Raw genomic sequence first — 22,283 nt, forward strand, 5'->3', positions numbered from 1 at the left:
TGACTGGCTGCGCCGCCCGGGGGCGGGGCCTGAGCCACGGAGCGGAGGCGGCTGGGAGGCGCCGCACGTCCCGGCCTCAGCCCCGCCCCCGTGCCTCCCTGTGACTGGTACCTTCGGCCCTGGGGGCGGGACCTCGCCGGTGGTGCGCGCGCAGCGGTGACGTCAGTCCCGGCGCGACCTCCCGCTCCGCCGGCCCTCCCCGCTGCTCCCCGGTGTCCCCGTCATGGCGGCCTCCCTTCTGCTGCGGCGAGGACCGTCCGCGGCGCTGAAGGTACAGGGGAGCCGGGTCGGCGGCGGGAGCCCGGTCGGCGGCGGGAGCCGGGTCGGCGGCGGGAGCCCGGTCGGCGGCGGGAGCCCGGTCGGCGGCGGGAGCCCGTGTGGGGCCAGGGCCATCCCCAGCCGCCCTGCTGGCCGCTCACCCGCCACCCGGGTGCAGGGCAGGGCGCGGGCCCGGGGGCGGCCGCTGGGGCGGGCACTAGCCGGGCCCCAGCCCCTCGGCGGACCGCGATCCCCCGGGGAGCCCCCGGCGTCGGGACGGTTGAGGACAGCGTCTTGACCTCGTGTTCAGGCCGCAGAGGGGAGGAGGGAGGTCGGAGGGGCCTGGCTGCGCGGGTGACGCACGGGCCGCGGCGGGGCGCCCGCCTGCCTGACCCCGCCTGGGCGGACAGGGACGAGGGCGTTCTTGCCGGGTACAAGTAGGGCCGCCCCCGGGACTGAGAGTCGTGGCGGCTCGTAGGAAAGCGCGCACGGTGCAGCGCAGGTGGCGGGGTTCGGCTCCAGGGTCCGCCGTCGAGCCCCGGAGGCCCCGGTTCGAGCGATTGTTTGCGCCGCCGCGTACACGGCCCTGCTGGCGGGCGCGGACGCGGGACACGCGTTCCCCGTCGCGCGCCGCAGAGGCAGCCCGGCCGCGCCGCCTGTGCGCCCGCTGCTTGCCGGCTCGTTAGACGGTCGCCGCCCGCCGTGTAGGCGCTTCGGGAGTGCTGGCCACTCGCCCGCGTGAGCGACGGCCGGACGGTGTCTCCCCTGCTCAGCGCTCTGGGCCTGGGACAGCGTTTTACTGTGGGTGGGTAGGTGACCGGGGCTGCAGCACAGTGTGCGCGGGAGCAGCTCTGTCTTGGCTTTTCTCGCGGCTACGAAGTTAATAACGACTGTCCTGTGGGATTCTTTTTCTTACAGTTGTTTTGGTATTTTCCAAAATTTCCGTAATACACATGTTTTGGAAATTGTAGTAACCGAGAGAAATAGACCACGTGAATGACCAGTAGTGACGCGGAGTAGTTCTGTGTCGCGACAGCTTCCCAATGGCTTTACAATAAAATGTCTGTGTCTGTTCCTTCTTCCCTCAGACTGTGCTCCGAGAAGCACGAGTGTGCCGGGGACTGGCTTCCACGGTTTCCCTCTCTGCAGAATCAGGGAAGACCGAAAAGGGACTGCCGCCGAATTCCAAGAGGCAAAGTCCACCAAAAAGTAAGATTTTAATGATAGTCCTAAGGGAAAGAGAATGCAGAGTACATAAAGCTGTCTGGTTTCCAAGCCTGAGAAGTTCTACTGACCACGTGATTTGATTCATTTCTTTTTTTTAAAAGATTTTATTTTGACAGACAGAAATCACAGGCAGGCAGAGAGGCAGGCAGAGACAGAGGAAAGGAAGCAGGCTCCCTCATGAGGAGAGAGCCCGACGTGGGGCTCGATCCCAGGACCCCGGGATCACGACCCGAGCCGAAGGCAGAGGCTTTAACCCACTGAGCCACCCAGGCGCCCCGATTCTTCATTTCTAGCAGTGTCCAGATTATAATCAGACGTAAGATCTGTGACGGATTTTAGACCAAACACATCAGACATGGAACAGTATTTGACTCAGTATTTAGCCCCGAACCAGTTCTGCCTGTGTGTTTTTTTTTTTTTTAAACATTTATTTATTTATTTGACAGAGAGAAATCACAAGTAGATGGAGAGGCAGGCAGAGAGAGAGAGAAAGGGAAGCAGGCTCCCCGCCGAGCAGAGAGCCCGATGCGGGACTCGATCCCAGGACCCTGAGATCATGACCTGAGCCGAAGGCAGCGGCTTAACCCACTGAGCCACCCAGGTGCCCCTGCCTGTGTTTTCTAAGAGCCATACTCTAACACGTAGCAGGGGGTGCAGAGTGAGAAGGCTGGGTCATTGAGATGGCTCAAGTACAGTCCCACGGTCCCGTGGCAGCTCAGAAACCCACCTGGCTTTTCTTCCCCCCAGTTAGGGCTTTTCTCAGTGTCTCCGAAACTCGGACTTTGGTTGGCCATGGTCCAGGGTTGGAAGCATCCTTTTATGACCGTGGAGAGGGAGGGAAGGACAAGCGCCGTTTTCCATTACAGCTTGATGAAGCTCGATGTCTGATCTGTGTCCAGCTGTTTCCGTAGTCATTTTGACTGGATTGCTGGTTTTTACTTCTTTTTTCTCCTCCCAAATATGATGTAGCATATCCTCATGGAAGGAAAATAGAAAAGGCAACAGTGTATTTTAAATACTTCTTTTGTACTGCCCGTTCATTACTAATAACTGGTTATAGGGACACCTGACTGGCTCAGGCAGTGGAGGGTAAAACTCTGATCTCCAGGTTGTGAGTTTGAGCCCCACACTGGAGAGATGACTTAAAATCTTAAAAAAATTGAAGATGTATATTGTAGTCTCTGCAAACCTTTATATGTGGAATGATCATCTGAGTTGGTCTTATTTTCATTGTTTTCCATTTCCTCAGTTTGAGTATTTGAAAGTGCTTAGATAGTTTTCGTTTTGTTCCTCCTTAGTATGCACAAAAAACCATTGGTAGCATTTAAAATATTGGCCCATTGTTGGGTGTGCTGGCCCTCAGCTGCCTTTCCTGCCCTTTCGATGTTGGCTGAGGAAATACCCCTTCTGGATGGCAGCTCAGGCAAATTCTGTTTAATTCAGAATGTTCTGTTCCATTTAACTCAGTCCAGTTTTAAACCCAGTATCCTTTTTTTTTTCCTTTTTAGCAAAACCACAGCACCATGATGTCTCCTAAAAAACATTTACAGCTAGAATGTCAGTTCGATTCTGCGTTATGCCTGGCACTTGTTTGGTATTCTGTCAGTGCGTACTGATGATAAGTTTCATCTCAGCTTAGGTTATCCCTGCCTTTGGTGACTTTTAGTCCTGTATCTGCGCTCCTCCGTCCTAGGTTTATAGCACTGGGCTAATGGATATGTGAGCGGGATGGGGTGCTGGGTCTTGGGGCAGTTCTGGTACAGTTATGAGAAGGGAGCGCCGAGCTGGAGTTGGGCTCCGGCCTGTGTCATTCCCGCCCCTGGAGGCAGAGCCTCCCTGCCTGAGCAGGGCCAGCGGGAGGTGATAACGCACAGCACGTTTGTGTCCCATAATTTTAAAAATCTCTCATCCCTGTGTGAGGAAAAATGGACGTGTGCAGGTCTCTGTGTCTGCCAGAGCATCAGTACTTGGAAGACCGGTTGAGGGTCTTTTTGCCTGGCACGTTGCCAGCTTGAAGCCCTGTCTACTCCATGGCCCCGGACGTTCTAACGGAAGTTGCCTGCATGCAGACTGGGCCCCAAGCGCCCACCCTTGGGGTCGCATCTCTAGTCAAAGGGTCTGCCTCAGAGGCAGGACCCCGGGGTTACAGAGCACCTCCTGGCTCACTGCATCTGGAGCTCCAGCTTCTTGTGGCCCACACGTCCTTCCCGAGGGGGGGCCGCCAGCGCAGCTGCCCAAGTCCAGGGTCTCCTTGTAGGTCCCCCATCCCGCAGAACTGCCGGGCTCCCCGGCTCTGATGTTCCTTCGAATGCAGGCACAAGCTAGCTGGGTTTTGCCTCAGTCAGTATTGACTTAATAACTTAATCATTGACTTAATAACTCCTGCGTCACTTTGTAAAAGAATCAGTCAGGAAGCCAGAGTTAATCACCCATTTCCAGTCCTCACTTCAGTTTGAAAAGTGAGGATTCTCCAGAAATAGGGCTTTGCTGTATTTATTCCTTTTTTTTTTTTCTAAAGATTTTATTTATTTATTTGAGAGAGAGACAGGGAGAGCGAGCATGAGTGAGGAGAAGGGCAGAGAGAGACGCAGACTCCCCGTGGAGCCGGGAGCCCAATGCGGGACTCGATCCCGGAACTCCGAGATCATGACCTGAGCCGAAGGCAGTTGTCCAACCAACTGAGCCACCCAGGCGTCCCTGCTGTATTTATTCCTAACCAGGTGCCAGGCACTGTCCCCAGCACTCCGTACAGTCTCTCGTCTGGTCCCCAGCACCCTGTGAGTGGACACTGTTACTGTCCCTGCGGTATTAGACAACAGAGTCGAGGTGGGAAGAGGTCCGTGAGCTGCCCAAGCTCCCACATAGGGCAATGGTGGAGCCAGCCGTGAACCCGGCCAGTAAGGCCCCACTGTCTGTACTGTCCATCGCTGTGCTGTTCTGCCTCTGAAAAAAAAAAAAAAAACTCAATTCTCAGGTATTCATTTAAAAAAAACCCAGCTTTATAGTCCTGTACATGTACAAAAGGAAGAGTTTTAATTAGCATATAAAATTTGAGTAGCCGTTGTGGAAACGTGTTTGTGTGAGTGTGCTTTGTGGCCCAGATGAGTTCTGTGCCCCAGGGAGAAGATAGGGCTGACAGGGCTAATCCACTGCCAACAGCAATAGGCATTTTTTCCTCGAACAAGGAGACCACTGGGGGTGCCCAACTGGCTCGGTCGGTGGCACACGCAGGTCTTGATCTCAGGGTTGTAAGTTCGAGCCCCACGTTGGACGTAGAGATTATTTAAAAATAAAAAGTTAAAAAAAAAAAAGGCTTTGATAAGGAGACTACTAAAAACTTGAAGGTCATGCCCTCATTTTTCATCTGAGTAGAAAAGAGATTGGGGAAGGACAAGGTCCGTTTTGAGAGGAGAGAGAGAAGCAGTAGGGCTTCTCGGTGCTGTTGCGGGAGCTCGTGGACCTTGATTGTGTGGAGGCTGCTGTGGTCGTGTGTCTGGTCTCTGACAGTGGAAGCAGTCAGCGGACATCCCTGGCCTGTGCTCGGCCTCGCTGGCTAGAGTTAGGGACGATGCGCTTTCATACGTTTGTCAGAGAAGGTCAGCATCAAACTAGAACTCTTGGCGTATGGGCTTCCTGCCTCCAGATAGAGGCTTCATGAGAAAAAGCCATTAGGGTCGTAAGGTGAGAGCCGTCGGTCCTCTACACGAGGCGGCTTTTTTCCGGTGACATTCTGCACTGCGCGGAGGAGTGCGGTCTCTGGAATCGTGGCTCTTAGTGGAAACTCCAGACCACTGTGGCAACTTCCTTCTGAGTCCCAAGTGGACCCTGGCCCTGTGCTGCACTGGGTCAGAAATCAGCTCGTTGAAAAGCAAAATGTAGGGGCTTCTGGGTGGCTCATTCGGTGAAGCATCTGACTTTGGCGCAGGTCATGATCTCGGGGTCCTGGGATCCAGTCCCCACATCGGGCTTCTTTCTCAGCAGGGAGCCCGCTTCTCCCTTGCCCTCTGCCTGCCCCTCCAGCCTGCATTCTCTTGTGTGCGCGCGCGCTCTCTCTCTCAAATACATAAATATTTTTTTAAAAATGCAAAACGCAATACTTTATTTTAGTCTCTTAGCCTTTCTGTGGAATTCTTCCAATAATTTTAGCGTGAATAAAAGACACCTTAATGGGGTGTCTGTGTGGCTCGGTGGGTTAAAGCCTCTGCCTTCAGCCCGGGTCATGATCCCAGGGTCCTGGGATCGAGTCCCGCATCGGGTGCTCTGCTCAGCAGGGAGCCAGCTTCCCCCTGTCTCTGCTTGTGATCTCTGTCTGTCAAATAAATAAATAAAATTTAAAAAAAAAAAAAGACCTTAAAACGTTTTTATTTCATACTATAGAAATTTTCTTTTCAGTTCCTAAGTGATACCACTGTTGGTCCCATTTGAAATTTTCTTTCCGTTTTCAGTAGATGATAAACCAACCTACAATGTAATTTTGATAACTAACTTGAAATTTTTTAAATCCCCACAACAACATTTTGGAAGATTCAGGTGTTGTAACTTTTCTACTCAAAGCAGTTTATCTAAGATACTCCTATTTTAACGTAACTTTTCATACTTAGAAAATTTAGGGGCGCCTGGGTGGCTCAGTGGGTTAAAGCCTCTGCCTTCGGCTCAGGTCATGATCCCAGCTGGGTCCTGGGATCGAGCCCCGCATCGGGCTCTCTGCTCATTGGGGAGCCTGCTTCCTCCTCTCTCTCTGCCTCCCTCTCTGCCTACTTGTGATTTCTGTCAAATAAATAAATAAAATCTTAAAAAAAAAAAATTTAGGCTAGTGGGTGTGGGGGCCACTAGAAGTTTCTGAGCTGATTCAGGTACAGTCTAGAGAGTTCAAGTGTGCATACACTGCTTTTCCTAATTTTTTTTTTTAAGACTTTTTATTTATTTATTTGACAGCGAGAGAGGGAACACAGCAGGGGGAGTGGGAGAGGGAGAAGTAGGTTTCCTGCCCAGCAGGGTACATGACACGGGGCTCGATCCCAGGACCCCCAGGACCATGACCTGAGCCGAAGGCAGATACTTGAAAACCGAGCGCCCCAGGCACCCCTCCTTTGCCTCGTTCTTGTGGTGAATGTGGTCCCAGAGCTCCGTGTGTGTTCTGAGAGTCGGGGCATTCGGGATGCAGACTCTGGGCTGGCCGCGGCGTGGACACGGCAGTGCTGGTGCTGGTGGAGGGGCCAGTGGTGACTGCGGTGGGGACGCCGGGGCTGGAGGGGGTGGTGCAGGGCGTGGCGTGAGCCCCCACGGTCAGCTCTGGCTGGGCCATCAAGCCCTTCATGTGCCTGTTTTCCTCTCGGTGGCCCGTTTCCGATTTGTGGTTATTCCTCCGTTTTCTGCGTTTCCTGTGCTCCTGTCGCGTGTAGGTCCCAGAGCCCAGAGAACAGTGAGAAGCCGCTGTGGATACTGGCAGGATAGTAAAGTCAGGACTACACTTCTTTCCGCTGGGGAGAAGAAGGGTCGAGGTCTCTTGAGGATGAGATGGGCTCCGGCACTTGAGAACAGAGTCGCGGCGTCTGGCGCCTGCTCAGCCGCAGTGTATTTTTAAGTTTTGCTTTAGATTTGGAAAGTAACTGTAGCTTACAACACTTGTCTTATATTTTTCTTCAAATCTTTATGGTTAGAAAAGATTTACCACCCGAGAAAATTGAATGAAATTGGTTCTGATCGGTGTACTATGCAATCTTATTTTTTTAATGATTGACTCTACAAAACGCAAGCGTTTTGCATTAGCACTTACTCTGTCTTTCTCTCCCCCACCCCCTCCCCCCCCGCCCCCGGGCTTAAAACTTGTTGTTTCCAATGATCTATGCACCAAGTTATTTTAGACCTTTTTGGTTGTGTAATACTTTTCTCTGGCTGAGGAAGTCCCCAGATGACTTGTGATTTTGAAGGACTTCTCTTCCCCGTGGGGCAGGTTTATTTGAATGACATTCTCCCTACCCCGTCACCCCCCCCAGCATTCACTCACTCTCACTCACACACACACACGCGCGCGCGCGCACACACACCCAAATGCAAACCAGGCGCTTATCCCTGTCCTGGTTTTTGTTTTTGTTTTAAATATTTTATTTATTTATTTGACAGACAGATCACAAGGAGGCAGAGAGGCAGGCAGAGAGAGGAGGAAGCAGGCTCCCCACTGAGCAGAGAGCCTGATGTGGGGCTCGATCCCAGGACCCTGGGATCATGACCTGAGCCGTAGGCAGAGGCTTACACTGAGCCACCCAAGTGTCCCATGTTGGGGGCAGGGGGGGAGGTTTCCCAGAAGGTTCGGGCACATCCACTGTGGATGACTTTCTTAACATTTGAGAACCATCCGTTTTTTAAAGATTTAAGAAATTACCCATTTCTAAAACCCTCAGTAGTCATTTGGAAATATCTTTATAGTTGAACTATTTGAAATTTGGGTGAAATTATCATCAAAGAAGTTCTTATTGTGAAAAGTGGAGACAAGTTTGTTACTTCTGTTGGTAAAAATCCCTGTTTTTAAATATTTCAGCTGCAAAGAAAAATCTTTACGTGTCTTACTGTTCCAGGTCACGTGGCTTGGCTTTGACCTAAGAATGCGTTCCCCTGGAACATTTCTTGGGCTGATTATGTTGAAAATATTAGGATAACAAGTTGTTAGTAATGAAATGTTTTTGACTTACTGATAAATTTAGACTGTTTTACAAATTATTGAAAATAATATTCCTCTTTATGCCATTTCCTAGATGTAGTGGAACCAAAGGAGAGGGGCAAGCCACTAGCCACCCCAGCAGCAGCTGAATTGTCTAAAAACTTGTCTTCACCCAGTTCTTACCCAGTTGTGAATCCGGGCGGGAGGGTAGCTGGCCCTCGCCCCAGTCCCGAGGATAGCGTGCTGTTCACAGACAAAGGGGTTCCAGAGTTTTTGTCAAGAAAGACTTTGGTAGAGTTTCCTCAAAAAGTTCTGCCTCCATTCAGAAAACAGGGTTCGGCTTCCAGAGCTGCTCAGGAGAACAGGGGAGGGGCAGATGGGTCCTCGTCCTCGTCGTCCGGCTCCTCTGACTCGGAGTCTGATGAGGACGGCGGCGGCGCCACGCTTGGCCCTCGGGTGACAAGCAGGGGCAGAGGAGGCCTTCCCAAACCGCAGGCCTCCCGTTCACTTGAAAACGGAGCCCCCAGAATCGCAGCTTCCACCAAAGAGAAGCCCCGGTCCCAGCAGGGACAGCCAGACCCGAGCCCTCCAGAGAGGCCCCGGCAGGCAAAGAAGAAAGGGGCCCCTGTGAAGCCATTAGAGGACAGAAAAGACACCAAACCGAGAACCACAGCACCCGGGTTGCACGCAGATAAGGAGTTGATGAAGCAAAACGTAAAGGAGAAACAAATGGGAAAAATACTTAGATCAAGTGAGAAAGAGAAAGAAAGTCCCAAACCACTGGAAGTTAAAAAAGCCTCACCTGACCATGTGACGTCAGGCTTGTCTACACAGCCGGCTGCCAGCTCCACGCCGGTGACGTCAGGCTTGTCTACACAGCTGGCTGCCAGCCCTGTGCCATCGTCAGAAGCAAGCAGAGCAGGGGGGCAGCTGCAGGCACCTCCTGAGACCAGAGATGGGCGTTTGGAGAAACAAGTCCTGGAACGCGATGGGGAGGGGGCGTTTCCCCCGGTCGGCAGGGAAGGTTCTGGAGAGCGGATAATGGGAGGAGTCCTGCAGGCTCGAGAGGAGGCGCTGGGAGACCGGGTACCACCAGTCCAGCACGGGAAGCCGGCAGGCCTGGAGCTCGAGGGAGAGGACGAGACGGCGTCGGCGCCTGGCCCGGCAGAGCAGAGCAACACACAGGGTATACCTTGACCTCTGCTCTCTCGAGAACCTCCTTTCCTGTGCGGGTGGCCGGCCGCTGGAGGCCCAGGCGGTGTGAAGAAGTGTCTGCGGTAGCAGTGGGCCCCGGGCCGGGTCTCAGATAAGCAGAGGACTGTCGGAATCGGCACAGCCCTGGGGCACTTTCCATTTAGGCGGAAGCGGAGGCGGGAGGCCTGGGTCATTTCTGCCCCCCCACCCACGCTCCTCCCCAGCCATTTAATGTCCTTGCCCTTAACCTTGTTCCGTGAACTTGGAGAGCCTCTTCTCTGTGGAACGGGTCTGGGGGACTCCCGTGGGCCGTGCTCGCCCTATGGGGAGGTCTTCCAGGGAGCAGTGCCTTTCCATTCCTTAGGCCTGAGGGGCAAGCCGGGTTTGGGGAGTTAGAGCAGTGAGCGGCCCAGGTGCGCCCGGAGCAGCTTCCGGCTTCTTTCCCCGGGATGATGATGCTTCTCTGATTTACCCAAAAAACACAGTGGGCTGTTTGGTTTTCCCATACTGAATTTTTATGAAGGGCTCTTCTGCTGTCATAAATGTTTAGTATTTTGTTCCTTTTACGCTACCGTGTGGCGGTGCACTGGCGTGTAGATGGCTTGTGCTGTCACGGGGTCAAGGCAGGCGGGCAGGGAGGGCTCTGGGCGCAGAGCCAGGCTCCGCAGAATGTCTGTAAAATGCATTACTAACAGCCGCGGCCCCTTCTGTTTGCTCTGTGGTCTTCCTAAAGCCGTCCCCTCTTGCCTGATGTCCACTAGTGGTTGTCGTTGTTACTGGTTGTGTCGTGTGGACAGAATTTATGTGTTTTCTGCCCTCTGTTTTCTCCCTCTTTCGTTAATACACAGAAGTACCCGCGCTTGCCAGACTGGTCAGGACATCAAGAACCGCAGTGCTCCGTCATTCTGCTGTAAACTGCAGGGCAGTGCCCAGACCTTTAGGATGACGACAGGGTTTGCACATTGCAAACGATTTTGAAAACAGTTTCCTTCTGATTTTTACGGATGTTTTCTTTTTCCTGCATTCCTTATGCCCTTCGGAGGCTGGGGCCGCCCCTGCCCCAGAGCACGGCCCACTGGCAGGTGTCCCTGGGCAGGCTTCCTGCCCCCGCCGCCTGGCCCCTTGCCCTCTGGCGGGCTAGATTTTCACACGAGTTTTCTGAACCCACATTTCCCTTCAGTTAGCACCATCCCTGTATCTGCTCTGAAGATGTCCCTAAACGCATCGGGAGGTTCTTCTCAAGATTGAAAAGATGTCAGGTCTGAATAAGACATTGTTTTTGTTTAATACAACTGAACACATGAAAAACAAAACATTTGCTATGAATCCAAGTAGGGAATCTATTTCTAAGTCCTTTTCCGTGCCCCCAGGTAGAAGTTGGGAGAGCCCCAATGGCAGAAGTCAGGACCAGTAGGCACGCCACCCGCAGCCCCCGAGAGACTCACCTCTGCTCTCTGACACCGCCTGGCCCCGCGGCAGGAAAGGCTGCATTTCCTTCGCTTCAGCCACACACTTTGAGTTATAGGATGACCAGACATTCTCCACAGAAAGAAAGAAAGTTTCCGGTTTATATATTTTAGTCTGAATCTACAGTAGACCAACAACTTTTTCAGAAAAAGTTGGTAACTCGACACGTCATGTCCATCCGCCTCGAGCTGGTGGTTGGGTCGTTAAAACAGGGTCTGACTTTCTTGTGTTTAGATTCTTAGCAGGCTCGCTTTGCGACCTTTTTTCTGCTCCTGATTTGTGATAAGACGGCTCTCTGACAGATCTGGTTTTTTTTCCTGCATCTTTAAGTGGCCCGAAGGCCACTTAAAGTGGCCCCCCGTAATCATAGGCATTTTCAGAGTTCTGCGAAGTCGGGAGTTAATGACCTGCAGCCGTCCCATTGGGAAGCGGGTGTGTTTTAGAAAACGTTTTCAGCTCATTGCGTTATTTTGCTTCTGAAGATCCTATTGCTTTCACAGGCTTTTCTGTTTGGACCGTTTATTTGAGGCAGGGGTGTGTGAGGAGTGCTGGGTGCGCCGGTGTCTGTGAATTGAGCCTGCGGAGGCCCTTCTCTCCCATGTCCTCACAAGTCTTGCTTTTCCCCCCGCAGAGCCCGCTCAAGCCGCCAGCCCCGCCGAGCCGTTCGATAATACCACGTACAGGAATCTCCAGCACCATGACTACACCCCGTACACCTTCTTAGACCTCAACCTAGACCTGTCCAAGTTCCGGATGCCCCAGCCCTCTTCCGGACGGGAGTCCCCTCGCCACTGAGCGCTCCCGTGACAGAAGAAAGCTTCCGGTGTCTGGGCGGCAGAATAAAACCCGCTCCGGTCATGCCGTGCGTAATCTGTGTCCGTTTGACAGCGAACAGCGAATTCGCAGCACTTTGTGTAGTTGTGCATTTAGAAGCATCTGTACACGGGGTTTTTCCCCCATGAGCCGTAGCCTCAAGAGAGTTGTAGGCACCTTGCATTGCTGCGATCCGCTGTGTCTGGTCCCTGGTCTGTCGTTAGTCTGTCTCACCAGCTTGGCGTTGGTAAATGTAGTGATACCTTCGGGTTTGGCAGACCTAGTTCTTATGAAAGCCAGACTAGGAGTTCTACTGATTCTAGCCACTGTACTGCAAAGAAAATAAACATTGAGTTATAGCACTTCAGTATCAGAGAAGGAACAGAAGCCTTTTGTTCACCTACGTCAAGCATAGGGTGTCAGCTCGGGGATGTGTTCAGCGGGGGGTTGGGAACGGAGGTTGGTTTCGTGGGGTCCAGTGGAGCAGCTCTGCCCCCCGATGGCCACGGCGGACTCTGGGCTCTTCAGGCTACAGAGGGTTTCTGGCTCCGCCGCGGGGCCTTCCAGCAGTCATGGTACCATCACTCACACGCCTGGGGTGTGAGTAGTGTGGAGGGACTTGGGTGGTGGTGGGCGGTGTCTCTGCACCGGCACCCGGTGGGGACGAGATAAACCATCTCCCGGGAGAGAGTCATGTCCCGGTGAGGTTACTCTGATGCCGTCATGGAAGGTGGGCCCATTCATTAGGGCGGCCCAGCTCCGCCTGAAGGGGAGCACACACACACCCCCCGCCCCGCCTCGAATCCCTATTCAGTGGTTGGCTTTGTTCTCACATGGCGGTTGTCGATGGGCCCGGACTCCCGGACAATACGTCACTTCGTCTGAATTTTGGTCCTTGGCCTCTTCCGTGCACAGCAAACGACACAGTGTCTTTGTAATTACAGTTGAGTTTTCAGTAATCCCACATTTCTCGAGCTAGTCCAGGTGAGAACACCGGAATTGAAAACTACTGTTGTGATCACTGCCTGGCCTTCTGTTAGTTCTGACGCTTTAGCCCCTCGGTGAGAGGCTCCTCGTTGCATTTTTCTACTATAAAAGTAGTAGAGCCGCGTTACCCGAAAGAAAGGAAGCGGGCAGTAACCGAGAATCCACCGTGCCACGCCCGCACCCCGTTACTAACACTTCCCACGCCTTCCCTCAGGGTAGGAGCAGCAGTAGGATGGCGCTCTGCGACAGTTTGCTGTCCTGCGGGGCGTTCCCGTGTCCCAGCCGGCTTCTCAAACTGGCCACGGGACTCGGGGTGTGCGGGGCCAGGGGGAGTGCACATCCCCGGTACGTTTCCCAGACTGCTCCTGCCGCTGGGGCCTGCGGCTCTCAACCCAGCAGTGGGTAGGAGTGTATTTTCATTTGCATGAAACAGGCAGAGAGAGAGGAGGAAGCAGGCTCCCCGCTGAGCAGAGAGCCCGATGCGGGACTCGATCCCAGGACCCTGAGATCATGACCCAAGCCAAAGGCAGATGCTTAACCCACTGAGCCACCCAGGCGCCCCTGCATGAAGTTTTTCGCTGGTTATTTTCCAGTCTCTCCGGGAATTGGCTCCCTCTCGCCTGACCTCCAGAAAGGCTTGAGAGCCGACACAAGGGGTGCTGGCCACGGCTGTGTGTGCAGGACCCGCCATGGTGTGTCCTCTGTGTGGCTGCCGGCGCGACAAATCGACCAGGAAACGTGAGGGAAGAGGACGGTGGAAAGAAATTCAGAGACAGAGACGGGGGCAGGAGGAGCACTGCGGAGGGCGTCCAACAAGGCCGGTGTCCTTCCCCGTCTCACAAGCATTTATAAGGCAGACCACAGGGGCGCCTGGGGGGCTCAGTGGATTAAGCCGCTGCCTTCGGCTCAGGTCATGATCTCAGCAGGGAGCCTGCTTCCCCCTCTGTCTCTGTAAAAAAAAAAGGCAGACCACCCCACGAGGAGGAATACAGCAGTACCTAGTCACATGACCGCTAGTTTCGTAACACGTTTACATCCACTGCGAGCCGACCTCGTGATGCCAGGTAGTCTGGGCTAAAGCCATTAGCAAGACAATCAACCAGGGAGTGGGGCGTGGGAGGCACCGGAACAACAACGAAGAATTCCCGACCCGACCGCATTGTTCCCTGCTGCAGGGAGCGCGCGTGGGAGGTCACGTAGGCACGCGCCCGGCTCACAGCGCAGACCCTTTCCCCGGGTTACCCAGCTTTCCCGTCCTTGACCCCTTGTCAAGGGGTCCGGACTTTATATGTTTAAAGATTTTATTTATTTATTTTGAGAGAGAGACAGTGAGAGAGAGCATGAGAGGCGAGCAGGTCAGAGGGAGAAGTGGAGCTGGGAGCCCGACGCGGGACTCGATCCCCGGACTCCAGGACCACGACCTGAGCCAAAGGCAGTTGCTTAACCAACTGAGCCACCCCGGCGCCCAAGGTATCTGGACTTTAAAGGAGACACAAGTCAGGGCCTGGTTTGGTTCTCGACTCCAACCGTGCCGTGGCCTCCAACACCTCTGGGAGCGCCACACCTGCCCGCGCGGCAGTTTTTGGATTCTTGCTTGTCCCCTGCTCTCAGCGCAGCCAGAATCCTCTGGGTGACTGTCACTCGTGCTGTGTTTTGTATTGTTTCCTTCAGATGGATTTCCAGAAACTGGTCTGATGACTCACGTGGGATTCACAAACGGTGTTGCTTCAGTTTCCACAAGGGTTTTAATTGTTTTTTATATACTTTTCATTTTTTATTATATGTTAAGATTTTATTGAGAGCGACCATGAGTGAGCAGGGCGAGGGGCAGAGGGAGAGAATCTCAGTCTCCCACTGAGTGTGGAGCCCGATGGGGCAGGGGCAGGGGCAGTGAGGGCGCAATCCCATGACCCTGAGATCATGACCTGAGCTGAAGCCAAGAAGCCTTTGCTCAACCGACGGAGCCACCTGGGCGCCCCTCACAAGGCTTTTAAACCCGTTTAATAGGTTCGAGTGGAGTAAGAGAATGATTCCACTCCCTTTTGTATTTTCCCTGTCACCGGAACGGTGGCACCTTCCCGGATGCCTGCTCTCTTCCACCTGTCACAGTAAGTCCCCTTGGACTGCAAGGAAGTCCAGCCCGCGCTCACGTGGAATTCTGGTCCTGACGCTGCCCGGCAGCTGCTTCATAACCGAAAACCAGCAGATGCTTGTGCGGCTCGTCTGGTTCTCCAGGCACGGGCTTCTGTCTGAGTGGTCGGCTCTCAGCCAGCACCCGGAACCCAGCGGCGCGCTCCTCCGCTCCCAGCCCGCCACGCAGCCCATCTGGCTGCGGCCCCACACCTTGCACGTGGGAGGCACAGATGTTTCTAGAACAGGCCCGACGCACGACGTGCAAACAATGCAAAGCCACGTGAGCCGTCAGGCTTCCTGTGAAGGACCGGAGTGGGGGTTCTTTGAGGTCTGCCCTGTGTAGTCACTGTCTCACGTCTTGTTCTTACAACCTTTAAAAACGGCAAACCTGTTCTTGGCTGTGGGCCTCTCGTGGTGGCAGAGAGCAGGGTTCTCCAAGGGGCCGTGGTATTGAACGGGCGGCCAGAGGTCGCTTCATGCAAGGACAGGCTGGACAGTCAGATCGTGGGTGTGTTTCCGGGGCTCAGCACCAGCCTCCGCCGCCGCCTCCCCCGACCACCGTCCCTCTGCCCTCCAGCCATCTTTATTCTAGAAAGGATTTGAAACACAGACTAGGGTGTAGGAGTTAACGGGCAACGTGGGGTTCCTTATAGAGCAACGTCACTCTCGTGAGCCTGTAAGCAACTGGTCTAAATGCTCGCCTTAGGCTGGGCCTGAGTCTGGGCCACGGGTTCAAAGACCGTGCACGCCTCTCCCCCGTCCCAGCCTCGGGAAGGAGGCCCGGGGAAAGCCATGCGAGGAGGTGTGCTGAGCCTCGTAGCGGAGGGGCTGTCTGGGGAGAGAGAAGTTGATCAGAGAAAGCTCTGTGGGACAGGACAGCTACCGCAGATGTTGACAGTGACTGGGAAGCCCCCAGGTTGGTCTTCGAGGTGTTGGGAGGGGTCTGTGCCGAGCCCCGGACAGGGACCCTGCTGGAGGCCCCGGTTTGAGAAGGGACACGCAGCAAGGATGGGGGCTGAATCGTACACTCGGGCTCTGTGTTGGAGATCTCGGGCGCCACCGTGAAACCAGCACCTGAGCCGGGGGGCGGGGAGGGGAAGGGGGCTTCACCAGCAGACGAGTGTTGTCTTGGTTCTGGGCGTTGGAGATGAAGGCACTGGCTGAGGCAGCGCATAGTCCCTGTCATGGCTTGCGGGTGGTCGCCTTTTGTGTCCTCACACCACGGGCCGCTCCCTGGAGTCTCCTAAGGGGCCCTAACCCTTATCCTGAGGGCCCCTCAGAACCTCGTCTAGCCCTAGCTTCTCCCAGAGGCCCCACTACCAGTCATCAGCACTTCGGAGTTTAGGGCTTCAACATAGGAACCGGGGCCGGGGGGGGGGGGGGGGACACAAATATTCAATTTTAATAAAAACCTAATTTTTCTTCTTAAAGCTTTTGTTTACAAATATTACCACCCTATTTATAAATAAACTACAATTTTTATAGATTTTATTAAAAGTTTTTTTTTTAATTAAAGATTTTATTTATTTGACAGACAGAGATCACAAGTAGGGAGAGAGGCAGGCAGCGGGATTGGGGGGGTGCGGGAGAAGGCTCCCGGTGGAGCAGAGAGCCTGATGTGGGGCTCGATCCCAGGACCCTGGGACCATGACCTGAGCCGAAGGTAGAGGCTTTAACCCACTGAGCCACCCAGGTGCCCCTTAAAAAAGATTTTACTTACTTATTTGACACACAGCACACACAAGCAGGGGGAGCAGGAAAGGGAGAAGCAGACTCCCCGCCGAGCAGGGAGCCCGAAGGGGGCTCAATCTCAGGACCCCGAGATCATGACCTGAGCCGAAGGCAGACGTTTCACGGGCAGAGCCCTCCAGGTGCCCCTAAATGAATTCCAATATTGGTGAACATTCATAAACTTAAGAAATACATTTTATTGGACATTCATTTCTTTTTTTTTTTAAGATTTTATTTATTTATTTGACAGACAGAGATCACAAGTAGGCAGAGAGGCAGACAGAGAGAGAGGGGGAAGCAGGCTCCCTGCTGAGCAGAGAGTCCGATGCGGGACTCGATCCCAGGACTCTGGGACCATGACCTGAGCTGAAGGCAGAGGCTTTAACCCACTGAGCCACCCAGGCGCCCTGGACATTCATTTCTTAATACAATGTATTGGAACTTTTTTCTTTTTTTTTTTATTATTATTTTTTTAACTGTTGGTATTTTTTTTTAAGGTTTTGTTGATTTATTTGACAGAGATCACAAATAGGCAGAGAGGCAGGCAGAGAGAGAGGGAGAAGCAGGGTCCCCGCTGAGCAGAGAGCCTGACGCGTGGCTTGATCCCAGGACCCTGAGATCATGACCTGAACCGAAGGCAGCGGCTTAACCCACTGAGCCACCCAGGTGCCCCTGGAACTTTTTTTTTTTTTCAGTTCCTATATCCATGCGTACATATTACTTAAGGCTAGAAGGGGTTCAATGAAATTTAACAGAAAAGAAAAAAAAGATGTGTAGACCAGTTATCGAGGATGGATTCAGGTTTTGTAGGACCTGATAGAATCTAGAGGGCTCTTTTTTTTTTTTTTAAAGATTTTATTTATTTATTTGACAGAGAGAGAGATCACAAGTAGGCAGAGAGGCAGGCAGAGAGAGAGAGAGGAGGAAGCAGGCTCCCTGCTGAGCAGAGAGCCCGATGCAGGACTCGATCCCAGGACCCTGAGATCCTGACCTCCATGGGACGCTGCCCAGGCACCCTAGAGGGCTCTTTTTAATAAATATAATACAAACATACAAATTCAAAGTTGAATGTGACCAGGAATATTATATAGGATGAGGAAAAATAGCTTACAAATTTTAAAAGCTGGTATATACTATAAACCTCACAAAATCCAGAAAAATAACATTTTAATTAACCACTTAACATACTTCTATATGTGCCAGGCAGCTAATAAAAAAACAAGTTTGGAGGAGCACCTGGCTGACTCAGTCGGTTAAGCTTCTGACTCTTGACTTTGGCTCAGATCATGATCTCAGGGTCATGAGCTCCAGCCCCGTGTTGGGCTCAGCGCTGCTGAGTGTGGATCCTGCTTAAGATTCTCTCTCTCCCTCTGCTCCTCCCCTATGCCCATGCACGTGGGCTCATACTCCCTCTCTCAAACACAAAAAATAACTTGGGGGGCTGTCAGGGTGGGGGGGGGCGTGTGGGTGGCTCAGGTGGCTTAGCCTCTGCCTTCGGTTCAGGTCATGGTCCCGGGGTCCTGGGATCGAGCCCCGCATCGAGCTCTCTGCTCGGCGGGGAGCCTGCTTCTCCCTCTGCCTCTGCTGCTGCTCCACCTACTTGTGACTGCTCTGTGTCAAATAAATAAAATATTTTAAAAAATAACTTTGGGCTGTATACTTTTTCTTGAAGATTTATTTATTTGAGAGAGCACACACAGCTGAGGGAGGGACAGAGGGAGAGAGAGAACCTCAAGCCCACTGCCCGCTGAGCGCAGAGCCTGATCGGGGGCTCGATCTCACCATCGTGATCGATCTCACCATCGCGTGATCACCGATATCACGACCTGAGCTGAAGTCCAGTCGGACGCTTCAGGGACCGAGCAAGCAGGTGTCGCTGGGCTGCGCGCGGCTGATTGCCTCCGCACGTGGCGGTTTCATAGCCTGTTGCGCTGGATGGAAGGATAGTGGCGTGTTTCCCCCAGCACTGTTGATCAGAATTTCGTTCTGGTAGTTTGGATCCATAAACGTGACCGCACACAGACCTCTTTGCTGTTGTGGGGCTCCTTCAAACACGGATTCTGAGAAACTTGATTTCACATGATGCCGTCAAAAAAGGAAAAGCGAGGCCCGTGTTTACGTTCTCACAGAGAGGATTCTGTTGGTCTAGGTACAGGTGGGAGCTGAGTCCTCTGAAATGAGTTTTCGTGATTAAAAGGATTTCCTCCAAGTAGCTTCTGTTCCACGTGTGTCAAAGCCCGCACACACGTCCCACCCCACATCAGGTATTTCTGGTGCCAAGACACCTGGGACCCCATCACATTTGTGGCTACACCACGCATTCATAGCCGGGGTGGTGGGGGGGTGCGCATTCCTGGTCACGTGGCACAGTCATAGCCGCATTCGTGATCACGGACGTGTCCACACCACAATACCTGCTCTGGTAACCACCTTCACATCGGAGTTCCTGGCGGTTTGTTCAGTGGGAACCAGGAATATGCTTGGAAGCCATTCCCACACCAGACAGCTGTCACCAGCTTAGCTACCCAGGGGACTCAGTGTGCACCTCTAAATCCATCCCACTAACATGTCCCAACATGTCCCAGCCACTCCGACACCAGGCAGGGGAGATGGGGGCTGACCATGCCGGAGGGGAGGTGGTCTGCAGTGACGGGGATCCAGAGGTCTCCCTTTTGGACATGTGACACCGGCTGACCTGGGGAAGCCTTGGCTGGACCCCAGCACGCTCCGGGGAGGGGCCTGAAGCTTGTCTCTGTGGCCCACGGGAGCGCCCCCACCGGGCAGGAGTAAGTGTCCCCGTGCGTCCACACTCCAGGCTTAGTGATGGCCAAGGGCACCTTCACTCTAAAAGCCGCAGCCCTCGTGACGTTGATCCGTATCTAACATGGACACGTAGCAAGGAATGAGTGACACTGCCAGCAAGTGACAGCAGTGAGACAGCCCCACACCCGAAGTGAATATCGATTTCCGGCATTCAGTTCTCAGATGGCAAAAATGAGCGCCTGTGTTTCCCCCACAAGTCTGGACAACCCAATGTCTCCCGTCCTGTACTTTTAACTTGAGGATGTGACCTTGATCGGTCGGAAGTCAGTGCAGCCTTGTCCCGGTCTCCCCGAAATCACAGGACACACACAGCCGGGATGCGGTCAGTAGCACACTTGCCACGTGCTTCCTCGTGGGACAATGGCAGAAGATGCCCCTGGGCTGGCGTTCCCGGCAGGCTTCCGGCAAATACTGGATGCCACCCGAGCTCCGTGACCGATGGACAGTGCCACGAGGGTCCTTCCGTGTCTGCTGTGCTGTCTGGGCACCCCCCTCCCTCTCCTTAATGGGGGTGGGGGGGTTATAAGAGCCATATCCCCCTCTGACTGCCGGTCGCACGCCCCTGGCCCCGGAGGCACAGCACCCTGACACAGACTGAGACATCTGGGGGTCCCGCCACGCTTCATCCTCAGCAGAAACACATATGTGAGGCCAGGGAGGACCACTCCCCGTGGGGTCACGGTGCCCCAGGGACAGGGCTTCCTCCGGCACTGTGCGCGGCTGCTTGACGCAGGGCCCTGCAAGCGTGTGGTATGGGGCCGATGCTGGCAGGTGGGCTGCTGGGTGAAAAGTCAGCCTGCCTCCCCGAAGCGAGAGTGGGCTGCTGGGGGGAGAGGGGTGGGCCCTCCGGAGCCCCAGCTGTGCGGGCGGAGCACGGTGGAAGACAAGGGGCGCGAACTCACTCCGCCCCGGACCGCCTGGGCCGCGCGTCCTGTAGCACAGTACAGACACCCCTCATTCATCCCGTGCGGGGCGCTTGCAAATCAGGTATTAACCCAAGTCGCGGTGGGAATGAAACAGGAATGTTGGCCACAAACCGCCTTCCTCGGCCACTGCGGGTGGAGGTGAAGACCGTGGGGTGGCGTCCCAGGAGGCAGGCTGTTTGCTGGGCTCCGTGAAGAAGCAGCTCTTCCTGCCCGAAGAAGGTGAGATGTCTCTCCTGTCGCCCCCACCTGCTGGATCCCCAGCCCGGCAGGGATGCAGCCCGTGGGAGGAATCGGGGTAAAACCTAGCCCGGGGCAGCCATGGCCGTCTCCCATCTCAAACAGACACCCAGCCGCTTGCAAATGCACGAAAGGGGCAAAGGTGGGAAGAGCGGAGGGAGGCCTGTCCGCACAGTCGAGGCCTGACCGCCACCTGGACCTCCTTGGCAGGAGCGCCAATGGCCGAAGACCCGAGCCCGGCCCTGGGGCAGGGCCAGTCCCTCCACATTGGCCCCCACTAGCCCCCCTCCCTTTCTTTCTTTTAAGTGCTGGTTTTGAAATCTCACAAAATTCCAACTAATCAGAGCCCAGGTTCCAATCTCTTGATGTTTTTAGTGCATCCGAAGCCTTGCCAAGGTTTTTATTTTTAAGCGTGGGGCTTAAAATATCCCCTCCTCAGCTCTGAGCCAGCCAGAGGGAAGCCAAAATAAAACGCCGTCCTCTTTGAACATATGGCAAGTCACTGCTGCCGGAAAAAGGGAGAAATCAGAAGAGAAAGGATGTTCTGGTACAAAATAAGAATGTAGGTTTAATGCATGGAAACAGGCAAAGCTTCGTGCCACCAAAAGCTGTTTTCTGAGTGCGAAAATGTGAACCACAGCGTTTATGAGAGGGAAGGGGGGAAAGTCATCCCTGAAAACTGACCCAGACCCCCCAGCCCCCGCCCGTCGGACACCGTCGCATAGGAAGGGCCAGAGAGAGAGGCTCGGCGGCTGCGGGATGCAGCTGAACCTTTCCACGCTGCCCTTGGCGAGATGTTTCTGCAGGAGGAGCGCCTGCTTGGCCTGAGTGGTGCTGAAAGCAGTTCCTTGTCTTTCTCCTGCCTGTTGGGTTCCCGGGTTCCCCCTCTTGTCACCTTCTCACCCTGCCGCTGGGTCCTCCAAAGCCTCCCGCGGTCACCAGACACATGGCTGCAAACTAAGGTCCTCCAGGCCCTGGGGGCGCAGCTCACAGAGCTCCCGGGGCTTGACCTGTTTTTAAGGCTTATTTTTCAGCATCTTTTGATGTTCTCTGTATTTTTTTTTTTCAGTCTTTTGGTTATTTAACCTAAAACCGTAATTCTCTCTCCATGCTCTTAGCTTTCTGGGGGGTTTCCATTCCTCTCTTGTCTTTTCAGCCGACGCCGAATTTATCATTGTTCTTGAAGAGCTGACAGCGCAGAGTAGGACATTTTATGGACTGGCGCTGGAGATCACCGTTTCAGGTATTTGAATTTATTATTGGAGTTAGGGTGTCATTAGAAAACAATGCATACGCCCAAGGAGACTGTTGGTAGTGTAATCGTAGAGGTATCAGGTTGATATATAATGTATAAGTCTGTGTAATGGATAGTTTTTATTATTCATAAAATTTTCCAATGCCTCACAGATGTGCGGCCGCAGCTGTTCCCTCACTAATGGCCTCAGGCTGTGACTCAGAGGCTTCTGGCAGTGACTCTGGTTCTTGTGATATTCCCGGGGAGGAAATCATTCATTGTCAGCAGGGGTGATGATGACAGGCCCATAAAAGGCCGAGCGGGGAGGAGCAGGGCCAACCAAAGGGAAGGCCGGACCGGGCTTGTTCACAAGGCTGCTTTCCGAGCCGCTTTTGAAAGGTAACGTATTGTCTTCAAAGTCCTTTCCAGTGATTTACTTGAGTCTCCTTCCGTCTACAAAGTCTGCTGTTGGCCCGGGGCAAATCAGAGTGGCTCCTGCGCCCAGGCTGGGGGACAGAGGGGCTGAGGACAGAGGGCGGTGGGGAGAGCTGACTCCCGCGCCCCCGCACACCCGCACCCTCTCCTGACTACGCCG

General features: G+C 53.9%; 1 protein-coding gene across 3 annotated transcripts; it reads left to right on the plus strand.

Annotated features, from left to right (window-relative positions):
• The first annotated feature begins 128 nt into the window (after positions 1-128).
• On the plus strand, positions 129-11,990 carry NDUFV3 (NADH:ubiquinone oxidoreductase subunit V3). Of its 3 annotated transcripts, none has more exons than XM_032356188.1 (4): positions 129-271; positions 1,347-1,467; positions 8,238-9,329; positions 11,436-11,990. In XM_032356188.1, exons 1-4 carry the CDS (start codon positions 224-226, stop codon positions 11,597-11,599), a joined length of 1,425 nt encoding a protein of 474 aa, XP_032212079.1. In that variant the 5' UTR covers positions 129-223; the 3' UTR covers positions 11,600-11,990. The 3 variants fall into 3 exon arrangements, with proteins under 3 accessions (XP_032212079.1, XP_032212086.1, XP_032212091.1); XM_032356195.1 differs by having other exon boundaries at positions 8,238-9,229; XM_032356200.1 differs by lacking the exon at positions 8,238-9,329 and having other exon boundaries at positions 135-271.
• Positions 11,991-22,283: the final 10,293 nt, after the last annotated feature.

This window comes from Mustela erminea, chromosome 1 (genome assembly GCF_009829155.1).
Source record: "Mustela erminea isolate mMusErm1 chromosome 1, mMusErm1.Pri, whole genome shotgun sequence".
In the NCBI taxonomy this organism is placed as follows: domain Eukaryota; kingdom Metazoa; phylum Chordata; class Mammalia; order Carnivora; family Mustelidae; genus Mustela; species Mustela erminea.

Excerpts from the sequence above, each read along its gene's own strand:
- NDUFV3 (XM_032356188.1), top strand. The coding sequence starts at position 224 with ATGGCGGCCTCCCTTCTGCTGCGGCGAGGACCGTCCGCGGCGCTGAAG. Across the intron at positions 272-1,346 it reads GACCGTCCGCGGCGCTGAAG|ACTGTGCTCCGAGAAGCACG; the intron begins GTACAGGGGAGC and ends TTCTTCCCTCAG. Across the intron at positions 9,330-11,435 it reads AGAGCAGAGCAACACACAGG|AGCCCGCTCAAGCCGCCAGC; the intron begins GTATACCTTGAC and ends TTCCCCCCGCAG.